We start from the raw sequence: 14,223 nt of genomic DNA on the forward strand, positions 1-14,223 counted from the left end.
GCTTTAAGAAATTATCTTTATTGTGTATTAAGCAACAGCCACCCTTATTCCAGCTCCTTCTGGCTTCCCCAGGCAGCTGTCCTCCCTCTGACTGAGGTCCTGGGACCAGCTGTGTAATGTACATCAGGGGCTTGTTCCCCTGCCCAGTGCTGAGCCCTTGGAGCTGTGCCTGGCTGGAAGCTGTATCCTCAGCTCTCTGCTTTTCCCCAGAGCAGTTTTCAGCCCTGTGCAAATGGTCAGGGCCACCCTGGGCCAGGTGGCTGCCCAGTTCTGCTCCTCCATGGCCATCTGGTCCCTGAGCGTACTGCTGCCCTCTCCTCTGCCTTCCCCAGGGAGGCATGGGGCTGCCCTGGGCTGGTTCCCCAGGCCAGCACTGCAGCTGAGTGGGGTGAGGATATGTGGGCAGAGGCAGAGCCAGGGAAGTTGGGCTCATGTTTCAGCTTCTATTTTTATCTGGGAACCCAAGTCTGCTATGCAGAGGCCCCCGGGGGACACACTGCCTTCCCCAGCTGGAACCAGATACCATCAGAGCACTATCTGCCCTTCCCTATCACCTGCCAGACCTCCGGGTAGAGGACAGCATCACCCGAGGCACTGGGACATCCTCCTGGCTCCTGGTGTGCTGTGGCAGGAGGGAAGGAGCTGGGGAGCAGCTCTGCAGGCCAGGTCCCCATGCCTCCATCTGCTCTGAGGTCAGGAACACTTCATCACAGGTGGAGATGCACAACAGCCCTGACACACTGCCACCAGGCCACCACCCAGGTCAGCAGCCAAGTGTTGATGTCCCTTCTCAAGCTGGACTTCAGTTCTGTGCCAGGGGAGAGGGATGCTCAGGGCCTGGGGTCATGCCTGCAGCCCCCAGCCCACCAGGTGCCCTGCAGAGCCCGTGCTGATGATGTGGGGCTGCACCAGCCCCATCCCTTTCAATTTGTTAAAGCAAATAAACCTGATTTAGTGGCCAGGGCTGCAGGAAAATGGGAACTTGAGCCACTCCAGCCCGAGCAGCTCGTGTGTAGTTGCAGGTTGAGCAGGGCAGAGGCTGCACTCACTGATGGAGAGCTGGCTCCTGGTGTGGGAGCCCCTGGTCCTGGGCAATGCCAGTGAGCAAGGGGGCACAGCTGGGAGGAGGTGAGCCCCCATCCCGGTGGGCAGCGCCTGCTACTTTAATTGGGGGGGGGGGGAGAGAGTAGGAGAAAACGGGAATATTAAAAAACAAACAAACAAACAAACAAAAAACAACAACAACAAAAAACCCAACCAAAAAAAAAAAAAAAAACAACAAAAAAAAAAAAAACAGCGTGAGAAAGGAAATCTGAGCGAGGCCTGGAGCAATCTACCCAATCCAGCGGAAACAATGGCCCAGGAAGAAAAACCAGTTCCTACACATAAGGTAGAATAGGCTGGGAAGGCTGGAGGAGGGGCGGGAGGCTCCCAGCACAAACAAGCCGGGCATTATGCGGCTGCGCTGCGCGGGGCACCGTGCCCCTTCCCAGCGTGGGGCACCCCTAATCCTGGTGGGCTGGGCTGGCACCCACCCCAGCGATGGACAGTCCGGAGCAGCTCGGGCTGCCGGGGCTCAGCATCCAGGCTGGGCTGGGCTGCATTTAGCGCCCAAACTGGCTCAGCTCCCCGGTTTAACTCAGCTGGGCTCAACGTCCAGGCTGAGATCAGTCACTGGTCTGAGATTAGACCTGAAAATGGGATCAGAAACGTTTTGCCCGGGATTAACCAACATATTGAAATTAGCCCCCAGGCTGGGCTCACTTCCAGGCAGGGTTTACTCCAGGACGGGCTCATCTCCAAACTAAGCTCACCCCCGGGATGGGCTGATCCTCCAACTGAGCTCAGCCTCAGGATGGGATGATCCACACGGTGAGCTCATCCCCAACAGGGCTCAGCCCCAGGCTGAGCTTATCCCCAGACAGGGCTCAACCCCAGGCTGAGCTCAGCCCAAAGGGCTGCAGAATGCAGGGAGTTGCTGGTTGGGCTCCCCCAGGCTGCTGGGACGTGGGTCCTGGACACTCTGGGGAAGTGCTGCACTGCTGCCAGCTTGGCAACCTCCTCGCCTTCCCAGATCCCACGTGGGAAGCTCATTGTCCCTCTGGTCAGCACACCCTGGCAGGCAAACCCTGGGCTGTGGGATGGGGAAAACCCAGCTGCACAAATCAGCTCCAGCACGGTCCAGAGGCTGCTCCCTGCCCTGGCCACGGGCACCGATCCAGACCCTTGGCTGTGGTGAAGCAGATGGTATATGCCAGGGGGTTGTGCTCCCCACAGCTGGGAGAGCTGCATAGTTTCATTCTGAAGCAGAATCTTAAACTCCTAAAATCAAAACCACCATCACGATCCTCACATGAGCAGTGTGGCTGTGCCACTGGCACTGGAAGAGGTGTTTGGCCCCCCAGGCCAGCCTTCGCTGCTGAGGCTGAGGACAGATGGGTGTCCCCAGAACATGGGCCACTGATTTATCCTGGCCTGGCACCAATTGTCACTTTGGGGATGGTCCCGGTGAGTGTGGGCCTACTCCAAAAACTGTCACCACCTGGGCACAAAGAGTGTAGGGAGGGAGCCAAAGAGAAAAGGCAGATCCCACCCTGACAGGGTCCAAAAGGGCTGCAGTACCCTATGCTTGGCCAAGAAGGACTGGGAACAAGCTGGGGCTCGGGAGGTGTCATGGAGTGTGCCTCACTGATGGGGACATCCCTGAGCCGAGGGTCCTGGGACCCTGGGGTCCTGGGCAGTGGACAGGGGGTTGCTCCCAGGCAGCCCATGGACAGGTGAGGAGGAGGAGCCCTGTGCTCTGCTGAGTTTCTTTGCCCAGTGTCTCACTGCAGGTGTGCCAGCATCCTTCTCTCTAGACAGCCCCTTGTGGGGTAGGATTTATGCTGGTCACCTCTGGGATTTCACACCTCTGGGTGTGGCTGTAGGACATGCCATGGGGGAAGGCCCATGGACTGCCCAACATTTACTGAGAAACCTTTGGTAGGGCAAGGGTGGACAAGGGGTGGATTTGGGTCAGTACCAGGCTGCTGCCAAGCACTTTTGGAAGGCTGTCCCTGTCTGAGGCAAGGGCTGAATGTACCCTGAGGGTGCAGCTCTTCCCACAGTGAGCAGAGCATGGCACTGCACAGCTGGGTTCGGGCAGCATTCCCAGCACAGAGGGGCTCATAGGGACCACCACCCTCTTTGAGATCAACCATCTGCATCTCATCCCGAGGAAAAACACCAGCTCTTCACACACAACTTCTCCAAAAGGCTACCCAGAGCAGTCTCGGAGAGAAGACACACTGGCTGCTAGCTGGGACCAGCGAGAGGAAAACCCTGGGAGCAGGGGAAGACCTCTGCTGCCAGAATAAGAACAAACCCCAGGAAACCTTGGGCACTTATTCTCCATGTTCCCAGCCTGACACCTCCCAGATGTGTTAACATGACCCCAGCGTGTTGGTGACACGTGGGGTCACCATGGTGTGATGGGGGGCCCAACCTGTCCACAGCTCCTCACCACAGCAGCAGGGGGTGCAGGGAGCGATCTACAGCATCACAGGCTTGTGTCACACACACAAAAAGGTAAAAAGAGGCAATAATGTGGCATATTTTTTTTTGCCCTTGCTGGGCCCAAGGGAGTTGCTGTCTATGTTTCAGTGGCCAAGTGGAGAAGGCAAAGCTGGGGCAGATGACAGGAGTGATCTGACCCTGCCACGCCTGGGTTTGTCCTTTCCCTGACGGACAGGACTTGGGCAGGTGAGTGGTGGCAGAACTGTAATTTCACCCTGCAGAAAAAAATACCTTCGAGTGAAAAATGCTGATGGGCAATTTGTGGGGGTGAAGTTGGAGCAGAAAGGTGTATGCTTCATTCCTCACATTCCTCTCCAGCTTCCTTGGGATAATGGCTGTGCTCCCCAGGGCCCTCCCAGTGCCCAGGGGGTGATGGAGAGGGCTGAGGATCCTGTCCTTCCACCTTGCTGCCTCCACCAGCTGGGCAGGGCTGAGCATCTTCCCCTCCTTTCCCATTGTTGGGGCAGAGGAATAGGACTGAGGTCTGCGTCCTGCTGGGGTCTGTGAAATGAAATCTGTGATCAGTGTGGGCTGCACCTTCAGGAACAGCTGGGTGAGGGACCCTCACAGGCACCGCCGTGTCCCCAGGTCCCATCCTGCCGAATCCCGGCGTCCTGCCACGTGCACGGCCAGCACACTGCCTGGCCGAGGCCACACCAGAGCAGGGCATCTCGGGCTCATCCCAGCGTCCGAGCACAGAGGGATGTCCTCTCCTGCAGACACCTCCCCGTGTCCGCTCTCCTGCAGCACCACCCCGAAGCTCCGAGGAGGAGCCGCGCTCCGTCCCCGGCTCCCTCCCGGGCACTGCGAGGGCACCGCGCCAGCAGCTGATGGGAAAGTTCAGGGTCGGGGCGAGCGCGGGAGCGGCTCATAAAGGGCTCTTTGTGCCGCAGGTCTGCCCCGGCTCCCGTACGGAGCCCGCGGCCCCACAGCGAAATGCAGCCCAGAAATATGACAAGACATCTTTTTCCCAGGCTGCTGTTAAACTCTAATTAAACATTTCAGCACACTCGAGCAAGGGAATGTCTGCTTCTCAGGCCCGGGCCATCCCAGCTGGAAATCATCCCCTCCGATGCCAGCGGGCTGGTGCGGGCTGACCCAGAAAGATGCTCCTTGGGCGTAGGGATGATGTGAACCCACACACCAGAGGGGACAACCTGCTCCTCTCCAACCCCTCCATGCCAGCGTGGGTCCACTGCTGCCTCCCACTCTGGAGAAGGCATCCAGGCTGGAACAGCTGGAGAAGGGGACATGCAGACAGGTCCATCGTGGCAGTGCCATCCCTGGCACTTTGCATTCCCCACCATGGGAGCTGGGGTCCCTGTACCTGCTGGGGCAGCAGCCCAGGGTGCACAGCCTGCAGGGGCAGGAGGCAGCAGCTCCTTCAAGAGATGATGTCAGAAAATCTACTGAGGCTAGAATTGGCGTCCTGCTATTTTAAAGAATGAAAGAAAAAGAAAATGGCCCAAAAGAGCAGTGAAGCCAGGCAGTTCCAGGAGTGAGGAGCCCTGTAAGGCAACAGTCTGGAGCACAGCAGCTTGGAGACCCCCCTAAAATCACCTGGATGTCCAGGACAGGTCTCGTGACAGTGAGCTGGCACAGCTCTCCACATTATTAAACACTGACTTTGGACATTAATTGCAGCAATTCTTCACCACCTTGTTTCTAGCAGGCACAGACCAGATGCAAAAATATCCCACCCCTGATGCTCTGGTGTCTGACCCAGCCTCATGGAGGGGACACAGTGTCACTGAACTACTGCCCTGCAGCAACTCTTGTCCCACCTGAGCACAGTCCAGTGGGAGCAGCAGACCAAGGACAGGCACTCCTGGGGGTTGGGGAGCTGCTGGTTTCCCATGGGCAACCTCAGCATCAGAACCAGGTCACCCAGGAAAGGATTACTCCAAAAATGTGCCATTTCTGAGATCAGTAAGTGCTGGGAAAGTGTCTGCCCTGAGACTCCAAGCAGTGTGACAGGCCAAGCAATGACACTTGTAATTTGGCATCCCATGGGGTGGAATTTGGCAGAACTGGTCTCTCCTGCTCTGAGGACATTCCAGCTCCTGCATGGGCAGTCTGAACTGAACTGCCTCAATACATACAGCAACCATGGGTTTAATCCAGCTCTGCCCCCTCAGTCAGACAAGCAGCAGCAGCTCCTGGGGGAGCTTCATCCTGGCCCATTGAGGCCCCAGGGCCGAGGTTCCTGTCACTGTGCTGGCAATCACCCCTGGGAACCCTTCCTCTGGTGTTGTGCCTGCCCTCACTGGATGCTCCCCCCTAAGAAAATGGCAACACCAATCTATATCTGGTCCCCCCCGATGGCATGTGACTGTGAATGGCTGACAGCCCTGGAGGGGATCACTGCCACATGCAGGGCTGTCCCCAGGTGCCACACGCTTACAGAGTTTGTCCTTGTCCTTTCACTGCAGCGGGATGGGGAGGAAGGCTGGATTTTGGAAGAAATCTTGACTTTTCTAGGAAAAGCAAGGCAGGCAGCAGGGTCTTTACATCATCCCTGTGCAGCACCTGGGCTGTGCTGCGCTGTCCAGGCTTTGTGGGGATGTATCTGTCCCTGAATCCTGATCCACTGAGGGTGCCCCAGGTGGCACCGTGAGCCCCAGTCCTAGCACAGACACGGCTGCCAGGCAGCAGGGGAGGTGACAGCCGTGGGGACACCGACTGAGGGCACCCACCCCCGTGCTGTGCACACGCTAAGGGGGCTCATCCCTATGGTCCCCCAGAGACCCCATCCCACTGGGAACAACAACCCACACCCTCCCTGTGTGCCCCAGCTGGGGAGACTGTGACACCACGAGCCGGTGACAGGAGCCAGATCCTGAACTATTGTCCGACTGTTTCCCAGGCTCTTCTACCGGCTCTGAGGGTGCGAGTGCCAGTGCAGCGGGGTCGGGGTGCGAGGGAAGCGGAGACAAAGGCGTTACACCGCCCTCCTCCTCCTCCTCCTCCCTGCGCTCGGCGAGGCGGGGGCACGCTGGGAAGGGAAAAGGTTCCCAAGGCGAAGGTGTTAAATACCCTTCTCCCGTGCTGCTGTCACCTCGCGGCCCCGGGGGTGTGAGAATCAGACTCTATTATCCCCTCCCTAGGAACTAACATACTGTACTAACCTTTTCACATGAAAGCTACGCTCTGTTTGCCAACAAAAGCCGACGCTTGGTTCCCAGGAGTGGGGAAAACCCAACCCTACGGCACTGAGCGGGGGCTCCGGGGCCAGCCCACCCGCCTGCCCCAGACCCGCACCAGAGGGAGCGAGGGGTGCCCGGGGCTCTGCGCTTGGGGGTCAGCCGGCTGCTCCGCTGGGCTGGAGCAGGAGGAGCCTCCCCAGGGTGAGGGATCTTTCTTCCCCATCCCGGGGTGCCTGGGGTCCCCCTGGCTTGTCCCCCCCATAGAGGGGTGCATGGAGCTGAAGGGAGGGGGCAAGGGGGACTCCCTGTCCTGGGGTTTCCAGTAGGGAGCCCTTCCCTGGGCATACTGCCCCAGCTGTCTCCTATCCCCAGGCTGGCAGACCCTCATCAGCTCCCTCAGGCTCCCCCTGAGCAGTTTGCAGGGCTCAAGCTGGTTCTTCTCCCACCACTGACCAAAGCAGGTCAGGCTCTGCAAGGTCTGAAACGCCCACTCGCTTTCAGGCTGCCCTGAAAGGTGGGAAGCAAGACTGGGAAAGCATCACTGGGCCATGGAAAAATCCGTCTGCACAACAGCTGAGCCCCAGCTCAGCATTCAGAGTGGCCAGATGAGCACTGAGCCCAGCAGCTCTGGCCTCCCTGGGAACATGGCAGCAGCAGGGATGGGACAGGCATCACTTGGAACTGGGACTCCCTGTGCCAGATGTTGGCAGATGTCTTCTGAGAAGATGAACAGTTGGGGTAGTAGCCTCCCACTCAAGTTTTTAATTAAACAAGACCTGTCTAGGGCATGACAGCTGCTCAGGGCTGAGATAAAGAAAGGGCCAGAGGAGAAGTCTTGAAGTGAAAAGGGTTTTTCTGGTTTTTTTTTTCAAATCAACAATACCTGTTCTGCCTCATTTATGGCTGGATACCCTTGACAACTTGGGGCAGTGGGCTTGAGAGGTGCCCAAGGCCACAGCAGATGCTGAATTCCTGAGGAGCCCCACACCTGGGGACACATCCCTGCAAGACCCTACAAATTCCAGATTCTCATGTTGCCTTGGAACCTCAACTAGGTCCATGCTTCTAATGAGGGAAGCAGAAGGAAGGAGGGATGAGTCCTTTTCCTCCTCTCTATTGTTTCCTTCCACGCCTACCTCCACCTCCAGTCAGCTCTGGAGGCAGCTTCCTCCTTGACCCCACAACCTTCCACTCCCAAAGGGCTGGGAGGCTTTTCCAGGTCCCCCAATGAGCTGCTGGCCCACTCCAGCAATGGGGTGACCCTCTGCTGCCCCAGCTCCATCGGCAGGTCCTGCTGCACACAGGCAGGTTGGTTCTGCATGGCTCACACGTTTACTGCCCCAGCCCACTGAGCTGTTTCACACGGGCTGTCAGTGGCAGCTCCCAGAGCCTGCGGAGCCGTCCCGCTGCCGTGCATCCTGCGGAGGCGCCTTGGCCTCACGCTGCTTTGCAAAGTAATTGAATTAAAGCTGGTGAATCACTTTGGTGCTGCCTGGCTGCTCCGCTGTGCATGGGTGCAGTGGCCCGGGGCGGCCCGGAGCACATGCAGGGGCTCTTTGGGCTGCTCTTTTTGGAGGGTCATTTCTCTCTCAGTTGCTGCAGTCAGATTTGGGCCATCAGATTTGATCTAAATATGTCAGAGGACTGGAATTCACAGGGAAGCAAAGGCACAGTAATGCAAGCTCTGTCCCAGTGTGATTCTGGGCTGGTTTTGAAAGCTCTTGGTTCATTCTTAGTGTCCTGGGAAACCTGGACACTAAGAGGTGAGGTTTAGTTCCTCACCTGACACAGGTGTCTTGGTGCTTGAGAGGTGAGGGCAAAGCCTGCCCTACCCTGACACGTGTCCCTGTGATGGAGACAAATGTGGGTGAGCTGTTGCTGCCTGTCCCTGGTTCAGAAACACCTTTGAGCCAGGAACTGAGCCAGGGCCAGGCCTGTGAGGCTTAGGGCAAGATGAGAAGAGATCCTTACCCAGCGTCCGGGGCAGACGAGGCAAGAGGAGGGAGAGTTGGTGTGGAGGGGAGGCACACAGAGGAGTTGTCCCTCAGGCCACTGTCCCCAGGCTTCCCAGTGCCAAGTGAACCCCGTGGGTCTTGAAAGAGTTGGTGTTTTCCAGGGAGGAGCAGGCAGAGCACTGTCAGACTTGCTGCAGCTGTGAGGGAGGAGCTGGGAGGGTTTGTCCAGTGTCTTCATCCCAGCCCAGCTGCCCAGACCTGCTCCCCAGCTCCAGGCATCCAGTGGGTCCAGTGTGGGCCATGCACAGAGTGGTCCTCAGGGCAGGGGACAGCCCTGGCCTGCCAGGGAGAGCAGTGATAAACAGGAGAGGAGACACAAACAGAGGGCTGGTTTAGAGGGCAGTTCTGGATTTTCTGCTTCCCCACCTGAGGTCTACCTGAACCCAATCGAGGAGGTCCAGGACCAGCCAAATAACCCTGAGGCAATGAAATTGCAAACACAACAGTTTAAGCTGCATCAAGAGACTCTCTCAATTTTTCAACCCAGTCCATGAAGGGATGAGCACACTGCAGTCTGGGTCATGCAGAAGCTAAGCTGGAGACCTGTCTGGCTCCATGAGCATCTTCACCCAACTCTCTGTGGGTCCCTGCAGCCTGGTCCCCTTCTGCCGTGTCAGGGATCAGTGCCCTGCTCCTCACTGCCTTTGCTTGCAGCCATAGCCAGCCAGGGCCCCTGGCCACCACAAATCCTGCAGCCTGGCAGAACTCTGGGACACACAGGGCCAGGGCTGGAGGATAAACCCTTCTGAACTCTGTCTGAGCTGCTGGGGTGAGCAGACTTGGGGTCTGCCCTGGAGGCAGCAGCTGGGTGGGAACTGCTCCTGCTCAGCCCCATTTCATGGGTACCTGCACAGCTGAAGCACCTCAAAGCAAGAGCCCAGACCCTTGTACAAGCTCTTGCATCCAAAAGCGATACAAAGAAACTAAAAACAGACCTTCACCAGGTCCCTGGGGAGAATATTTTGGGAGCAGTGGCTTGCCATTTGGTCTTGGAGACTCAGCTTCAAAGTCCAAGGCACATCAAAGTCCAATCTTCCAGGTCTGAGGCTTCCTGGGAAAGGCGAAGGTGCCTGTCAGTGCCAGCCTCTGCTCTGCCCTGCCCTGCAGGAGCCTCTGGGGACACGGCTCCAGTGCTGGAGGTTAAGGGGCCTCGGGAGCAGAGAATCCTCAGCAGCCCCGGGGACACCTGCTTGGCTCATGGTGACTCTGGCTGTCCCCGGGATTCCCGCAGCCTCTGTCTCAGGCAAAGAAGATAGCATTTATCCCCCCATGACAAAAATTATGAAAGGAGAGATTATTATACCCCCTGCAGCAGACAGCCCAGAGCCTTCCCTCCTCCACGCAGCACCCCGATGGATGCTCTGCCCGGAGCCGGGAGGGGACCCTGGGAACGCCTGGCGCTGGTTGTCGCTGTCCTGCTGCGCGGCAGAGATGAGAGGAAAAACAACTCCCGGGGCTTCCCCTCCCCTCCGTGCTCGCCCGCCGCGGCCCCGCCGGCTCTTTCATCTCCCGGCCCGCGGCTCTTTCATCTCCGGCCGAGGTGCGATCGGGCCCCTCCGGCCGCCCCCGCCCCGCCCTCGGCCCGGCGCTGCCGCGGCCAAATGGCGCTGGCCCGGCCTGCCCCGGGCGGTGAGGCCGGGCGCGGCTGCACTCGCTGCCTGAGGGCTCAGCACCCCCAAAATATGGCTGCTCTCGGGTGCCTGGAAACTGAAGCACCAGATTTCCGCTGGTTCGCCTGCAAAGCAGATGATGCCGGGCTCGTGTCGGCTCAAACTCGGCTCATCTCTGTGAGTTTGTGCCCGCGCAGACCCAGCCCGTCGGGCGGGTGTCCCTGTGTCCCGGTGCTCCTGACTGCGGGTGGCACAGCGGTTCTCAAAGGAACCATCCTAACTCCCAGTCCCGCCGGGAGGGAAGCTCATCACCATCCTGGCAAACAACCTGCAACCCACGGGCTAGCCACGGTTTATCCCTGGATTCTGGTATAGGGGTGGCAAGGCTGCACTGTCACCACACAGCTCGGTGTCAGGGCACAGGGGCACCTCTGCCAAAGGGCAGCGAATCCTTACAAGCAGCATGAAACAAGGTGCCTGCTTGGTGGGAATGAATTGCAAAGGGAGCACAGCTTGGTAATGGCAATAGCTGGGAGAGAAGGAGAACAAAAAAGAGAAGGGCCATGGGCTGGGCTGGGCTCCTGCCAGGCCGTGTCACTGCATGTCCGAGCTCTGGGGTAACAGTGAGGGGGCTGTCAGTGAGTGCAGCCCCGGGACAGGGACATGTGGCATCAGGACAGACATGTCAGCACCACTGCAGCACAGAACTGCTCCCAAACAGCCAGGAATTGACACCACATTTCACACCACGAGCAGCTCTTCTGCAGAGAGCCAAAGGGATGAGACATGGGAATGGAGGCACTCACAGGCCAGGAGGGGCTCAGGACTCGGGGAGGGCTCAAGGCAGAGTCACCACGGCTCCTGGCACATGGGGCTGCCACCAGTGAGTGTCACCAGCTCAAACCCCACGGTGGGGTTGGGATGCTGAGACAAGGGAAGCCCCAGCAGGACTGTCCTCATGGGCCGATCCAGCCCTTCAGGAAGGAGGTGTCCATGCCGGAGCAGGCCCGCCTGCGCTTCCTGTCCTGACTGATGTGTTCCATACATGGATGGCTGGAAGTGCTAGGAGTTTGCCCCATGCACCTCCACAAGTCCCAGTGAGGCATCCCAAAGAGCCCCTGAGCTCCAGTCTGCTTTCAAATCATAGAACCACAGAATCCCAGACTGGTTTGAGTTGGAAGGGACCTTAAAGCTCATCTACTGCCATCCCTGCCATGGGCAGGGACGCCTCCCACTGTCCCAGGCTGCTCCAAGTCCTGTCCAGCCTGGCCTTGGACACTGGCAGGCATGGGGCAGCCACAGCTGCTCTGGGCACCCTGTGCCAGGACTTCACCACTCTCTTTGTAAAAAAGTTCCATATATCTAATCTAAATCTCTCCTCTGCCAGGTGAAAACTATCACCTTTTGTCCTGTTGCAACAGGCCCTGCCAAAAAGACTCATCCTTGTCCCCATTCCCATTCCAATTCACAACCTCACCGTCATCCCTATCCTCATTTCTGTTCTCATCCTCATCCTTTTCCCCATCTGTGCGCTCTCCCAGGATCCCCAGGGACACCCTGGCTTGCCACGTGCTGGCTCAGCTGTGGGTCAGGGTCTCAGCAGCATGGTGAGTCCCTGCACTGAGACATGCAGGGCCAGGGAGCCACTTTGGGCAAGTACCCAAAAATGCAAGTGGTGACTTGCTTCTTTGACCCACCAGGAAGGACCCAGACCAGTTGAAAATCCAGCTTCTTTGAAGCCATTCCCACTTTTTTCAGAGGTCTTTCAGAAAAACCCTGGCTGCAGCCCAGCCCTAGCAGAGCCATGCTGCCCTGGCAGCTCCTAGGCTTCCAAGTGACCTCCATGAGTATTTCCGCAGCTGCCCAACAAGATTCCTCAGGAAGGGCAGTGTACATTCTCAGCGGTGAAGCAGCCACGGTCCCACTGTGCTTGGAGCTGGCCCATTTCTCTGGGGTAATCACAGCTCATAGGGGAGCCTTCTGTTTTCCCTCCTGATATGGTGGAACGTCGACACAGGACCTGCCAGCAGCAAACATTTGTCACTCTCCCCCTTTGCCTCCCTGCTGGACACAAAGCCTGTTGGTCCACATCCATACACACGTGGATATGGCTGTATAGACCATTTGGTTCAACTCCTTTGAGCTTTTTTGACCCTGTGAGACTCCCAGAGCCATGCTGGAGCCTTTGACAGCAAAACTGGGCTTCAGAGGAGCGAGGGCTGGGAGTGAGTCCCAGCCTTGGTGCTCAGCTCCTTTCTTGAGCCTTGGGCTGGTGGATGAACCATGCAGAGCCCAGCCAGGACCAGTTGCAGAGTTCAAGGTCACCTTCAGCTCCTCACTGTCAGGTCACGGGGGAAAAAGAGGGATTTTCCCAGCAGGCTCCCTCCCTGGCGTGCTGCCTGTCCCCAGATGCTCCGTGTTGCTGCTCCAGCCTCAGGACCAGATGCAAAGCAGCTGATCTTCATTTGGCTGCTCCAGGCAGCTTCACTGCACCAGCCCACAATGCTCATGGGGAAATTCCCTGCCTAGCCTCTTCCTGAAAAGAGGCCAGAGCAGGAGCTGGACCAAGGGTCAGACCAGTCCTGGGCCCTTCTCCCACCTCTCTTGGGGTCTCCAGGTGGAGATTAAAAGCATCAGAATGAGGGATGCTCAACATAACAGCAGGTGTGAGGTGGGGTGGAAGCAGACACCACAGACACCCCTGGGATTCACAGGGCTGCGTGGTCATGCTCTCAATCCAGCACACATTTCCCAGAAGGAATTTTTTTAGCAAGATCATCCCTTTTCTCTGGGAAATTTCTCTGATAAAAAAAAAAGCTGAGATAAAAAAAGCACCCTCCACGTTCCCACCCAGCTGTCTGCAGGAGGATCCATCCTACCTGGGTGGGATGGTTTGCACAGGGAGAGCAGAGCTCAGCTCCCAGGGACCCCCTGAGCATCCCTGCTCACCTCGGCAGACACGGGACAGGGCTGGGACCACTCCGGGCTGGCTGCTCGTGTTCCCACGTCCCTCCTTGACGTCACCCCGAAAGCTCTGAGTGAAAGGGGGGCCCTCGGGCGCTGGACAATAGCGCTTTCCTTCCCATCAATAGCGGCGAGAGCCACGCTGGGCTGACACGGAACTGTGCACAACAAAAGCCAGTGTCCGAACAAATCTTCTCAGGAGCTGGGCTCCCCCGGGTGACCCGGGGTTAGCCCGGACTTTTGCTCCCGCCCGGCCCTCCGGAGCAGGAATGTCCCTCCGTGCTGCGCCATGGCTGGTTCCCACGCTTCCAACCTGCTTTCCTATTTATCAGCAACCAGCCCCTAATCCCCTTTGTGAAGGCCCAATTCAAGCTCAGCACAATGTGGCGAAAAGGGAGGGGGTGGGCGGGAGAAGAGGGAGGGGAAAATGGTCCCAGAGAATGAAAATCAAACCCTTTACCTTTTCCCCCCAGCTCTGATGACGAGTCTCTAGGGACTCTTCAGGCTGTCACCTCCCTGGGCAGTGCCAGGCTATGGCAGGGCACGGGCCCAGCCCTGTGGAAGGGGTTCCTGCTGGGATGTGCTGATGGCTAAGGAAGAAGTAAACACACGCATTGAAAGATCCACTGGTGTACCCTCACAGGTTACTTCGGCTTTGCCACCCCCTGCTCTCACATGATTAGATATTAGGCATTTTTTTTAACAGAAAAGGTTATAAAGGCCTGAAACAGGCTGCCCAGGGCAGTGGTGGAGTCAGCATCCCTGGCATGTGAGGACATAGTTTAGTGATGAACGTCGTGGTGATCACGGTTGGGCTTGATGATCTTAAAGGACTTTTCCAACCTTAAGAGTTCCAAGATTCTGTGATTCTGTGACTGTGATCCTCTCCTTCTGTGGCTTCCTTCATCAGGGATGTGCCTGCACTCCCCACGT

The 14,223-nt window shown here is 57.7% G+C and overlaps 1 protein-coding gene across 9 annotated transcripts in view; it reads right to left on the bottom strand.

Moving 5' to 3' along the window:
- Nucleotides 1-14,223, bottom strand: part of EXD3 (exonuclease 3'-5' domain containing 3) — a 248,383-nt gene that overhangs the window by 16,904 nt on the left and 217,256 nt on the right. The window contains exons 20-21 of one of the 9 annotated variants that reach the window (XR_005955746.1): nt 9,652-9,767; nt 8,673-8,995 (exon numbers count right to left, since the gene is read on the bottom strand). The exons of 6 other annotated variants lie outside the window; for them this stretch is intronic. Coding sequence is in view for 1 of the 3 variants with exons in the window: in XM_041474919.1 (XP_041330853.1) it covers nt 9,912-9,950 (39 nt within the window). In the remaining 2 variants the exon portion in view is untranslated. Of the gene's footprint in view, nt 1-8,672; nt 8,996-9,651; nt 9,768-9,896; nt 9,951-14,223 lie in introns of those variants that run through there. 2 more of the 9 variants (XR_005955745.1, XM_041474919.1) reach the window with 2 other exon arrangements.

Source organism: Pyrgilauda ruficollis, unplaced genomic scaffold (assembly GCF_017590135.1).
Source record: "Pyrgilauda ruficollis isolate IOZ18807 unplaced genomic scaffold, ASM1759013v1 scaffold34, whole genome shotgun sequence".
NCBI lineage: Eukaryota > Metazoa > Chordata > Aves > Passeriformes > Passeridae > Pyrgilauda > Pyrgilauda ruficollis.